At 54.4% G+C, this 2,086-nt stretch overlaps 1 protein-coding gene across 1 annotated transcript in view; it reads left to right on the top strand.

Annotated features, from left to right (window-relative positions):
* H310_10173 (hypothetical protein) overlaps positions 1 to 1,980 on the top strand; it is a gene marked incomplete at both ends in the record, with an annotated part of 13,085 nt that extends 11,105 nt beyond the window's left edge. The window contains 2 exons of the mRNA XM_008876454.1: positions 122 to 719; positions 765 to 1,980. Of these exons, the coding sequence (XP_008874676.1) occupies positions 122 to 719; positions 765 to 1,980 (1,814 nt within the window). The remainder of the gene's footprint in view (positions 1 to 121; positions 720 to 764) is intronic.
* Between the last annotated feature and the right edge of the window lie 106 nt (positions 1,981 to 2,086).

Raw genomic sequence — 2,086 nt, forward strand, 5'->3', positions numbered from 1 at the left:
GTGGTCAGTGCTTCCAAACAGGCTGGGCTGATGCTGCGAGCCTCCGACGTGATGAAGAATCCCATCCTGGCATGTATGAATCGCGTCGCGCAGGCCGTGAGTGACATGGGCGTTCGTGCAGTTGTCGAGTCTTGTGGTCTTGTGCCTCTTACCCCCATCCAAGTCCTGTCTTTCAATCACCAGTGGGAAAACATCCACTTTTGGAACTTATCCATAACTCGAGAATGTTGCCAACGGATCGAGATCGGTGCCCTTCGGCAGGCTGTGGAGCAGCTGACTTCGCATCACGACATGCTCCGGGCAAGATTTCAATGCACAAATTCGAAATGGACCCAATATATCTTGAAGGAATGCGACGCAGGTGTTCCTATGGTCGAGTTCGTAGCGATCGATGGCGTGATCGACCTGGAATCAGCGATTCTAGCCAGAGAGCAGACGCTGCACTTGACAGACGGCCCCTTGTTTCGTGTGGCGTTGCTGGAAACCCCAGACCGATCGCAGTATATTCACTGGACACTCCATCACACGATTACGGACTTGGTGTCGTGGCGCATTCTGCTTGGCGATCTGCAGTTGCTACTGACGAAGAAAGCGTTGGGCCCAAAGACGACTTCGTTCCAGGAATGGTCCACTCGACTACACAACCAAGCAGCCGAATGGGATCCAAGTTTATGGTCGCGGTATTTAGGTGATGACCTCGTTCCTCCCGCCAACTCCACGTACGTTTTGCATCCACTCGTCCATCCTCCTCATCTTGTCGTCAGCGATTTCGATACCACCCATCATCGCATCCACCTGGCCGCTGCCGTGGCGATGAACTTGAACAAAGCCAACGAAACGTACGGGACGAACATCCAAGAACTTGCCCTTGCAGCCCTCACCGGCGCTTGGTCCGAGTTGCATAGGGTTGGCAACGCATCGAAACGTGTTGACCTTTGCGTGATGCTGGAAGGACATGGTCGCGAATCGTGGGATGCCACCTTGGATGTGTCCAACACGGTGGGGTGGTTCACTAACGAATTCCCTGTCGTGCTGTCGGGTTTGGACAACATTGCTGACTTGGTACGGCATGTCAAGGAGACGCTTCGTGCAGTGCCGCACCACGGGTTGTCCTACGGCGCCATCAAGTACCTCGCTCCAACGACAGACCGCACCCAAGAAATTCAACGGCATCGAAGGCACAATCTGTCGTTCAATTATACTGGTCGATTCCAAGAGATGGACGCGGCCGACAGCATGTTCCGACCGGTCCATGGACTCGACATTCCACAAAAGGACCAGAGCGAACAGGGCTTTAGCCCTGGTAGCGTCGTGGTGTCGCATGCGGACAACACACTTGTCCTGGACTTGAATGTTCCTGCTTGGCTGATGCCGGAAGAAGACATTCGAAAGTGTGGGACGTTGTGGTGTCGATGGATGGACGCCGTGGTCACGCACTGTCTCGACTCGACTACCGTCGGTGGTCGCACACTGTCCGACTTGCCATTGCTCCAGTCGAACGAGACCATCGACGCCGTCGAAACGGAGATGTTGACGGCGTTGCGTCTGCGCCCTCTCGATGTCGAAGACATCTACCCCGTCACACCGCTTCAGTCTGGGCTACTGGTCGCGCTCATGGCCGACCCCGCCGAGTACGTGCTTCAGATCGTGCTGGACTTTCGCGGGACCGACGAGTTGAGTTATGTCAAGCAGTGTTGGCACAACGTGTCGAGTAACATTCCCTTCCTACGAACGACGTTTGTGTCAACTTCGTACGGCATGTTCCAAGCGGTTGCAAAGGCCGATTGGAGCGAGTGGACGATGCTAGATGAACAACCATGGCCGGCCAGTGACTTGGAAAATTGCACGGAAACGTTTCTTGCCACCGATCGACGCCGCGGGTTTCCATTTCCGTCCAAATCGTTCCATCGATTCACGGGCGTGCATGTGTCTGGTACGTTTGCCGTGCTTGGTTTTCCGATCTTACCTCTTTGTAGATAACCGCCTTCGTGTGATTTGGACGCATCATCATGCTGTCATGGATGGATGGTCCCTTCCACTAGTCTTGGACAATCTCAAACTGGAATGCTTCGGTCAACATACGCTT

The sequence above is a fragment of the Aphanomyces invadans genome (genome assembly GCF_000520115.1).
Source record: "Aphanomyces invadans strain NJM9701 unplaced genomic scaffold supercont1.24, whole genome shotgun sequence".
NCBI classification, from domain to species: Eukaryota; Oomycota; class Saprolegniomycetes; order Saprolegniales; family Verrucalvaceae; genus Aphanomyces; species Aphanomyces invadans.